At 27.8% G+C, this 353-nt stretch overlaps 1 protein-coding gene across 1 annotated transcript in view; it reads right to left on the reverse strand.

Moving 5' to 3' along the window:
• Positions 1-216: 216 nt before the first annotated feature.
• The window catches only part of LOC103311775 (E3 ubiquitin-protein ligase highwire-like), a 6,436-nt gene continuing 6,299 nt past the window's right edge, over positions 217-353 (reverse strand). Inside the window, exon 8 of the mRNA XM_029488419.1 lies at positions 217-348. Within this exon, the coding sequence (XP_029344279.1) occupies positions 217-348 (132 nt within the window). The remainder of the gene's footprint in view (positions 349-353) is intronic.

The following is a 353-nucleotide window of genomic DNA, read 5'->3' on the forward strand; positions in this document are numbered from 1 at the left end:
TATTAAAATACTCTGTAGGTAGGTATACAAGAAAGACGAACGTTTTTATATTTTCCTTATTAATATTAATTTAACTTATTATGATGTTTCAAAAAAAAATCTATTTTTATTTATACACATCTCTATAATCCATACTAATATTATAAAGCTGAATAGTTTGTATGTTTGAATGACGTGATAGTCACAGGAACTATACTGGACCGATTTCAATAAAAGTTATATCAATGTATTCCTTGAAAGTTCACTGAGTTGAGACTTGGATGGTGTATTAAGCTTCTTTTTACGATCCCTATTATAAGTTGCTATAGGGTGGCTCAACATGTAAATTTTGTTTTGGATCACGAAAATCTAAT

The sequence above is a fragment of the Acyrthosiphon pisum genome, chromosome A1 (assembly GCF_005508785.2).
Source record: "Acyrthosiphon pisum isolate AL4f chromosome A1, pea_aphid_22Mar2018_4r6ur, whole genome shotgun sequence".
In the NCBI taxonomy this organism is placed as follows: Eukaryota; Metazoa; Arthropoda; class Insecta; order Hemiptera; family Aphididae; genus Acyrthosiphon; species Acyrthosiphon pisum.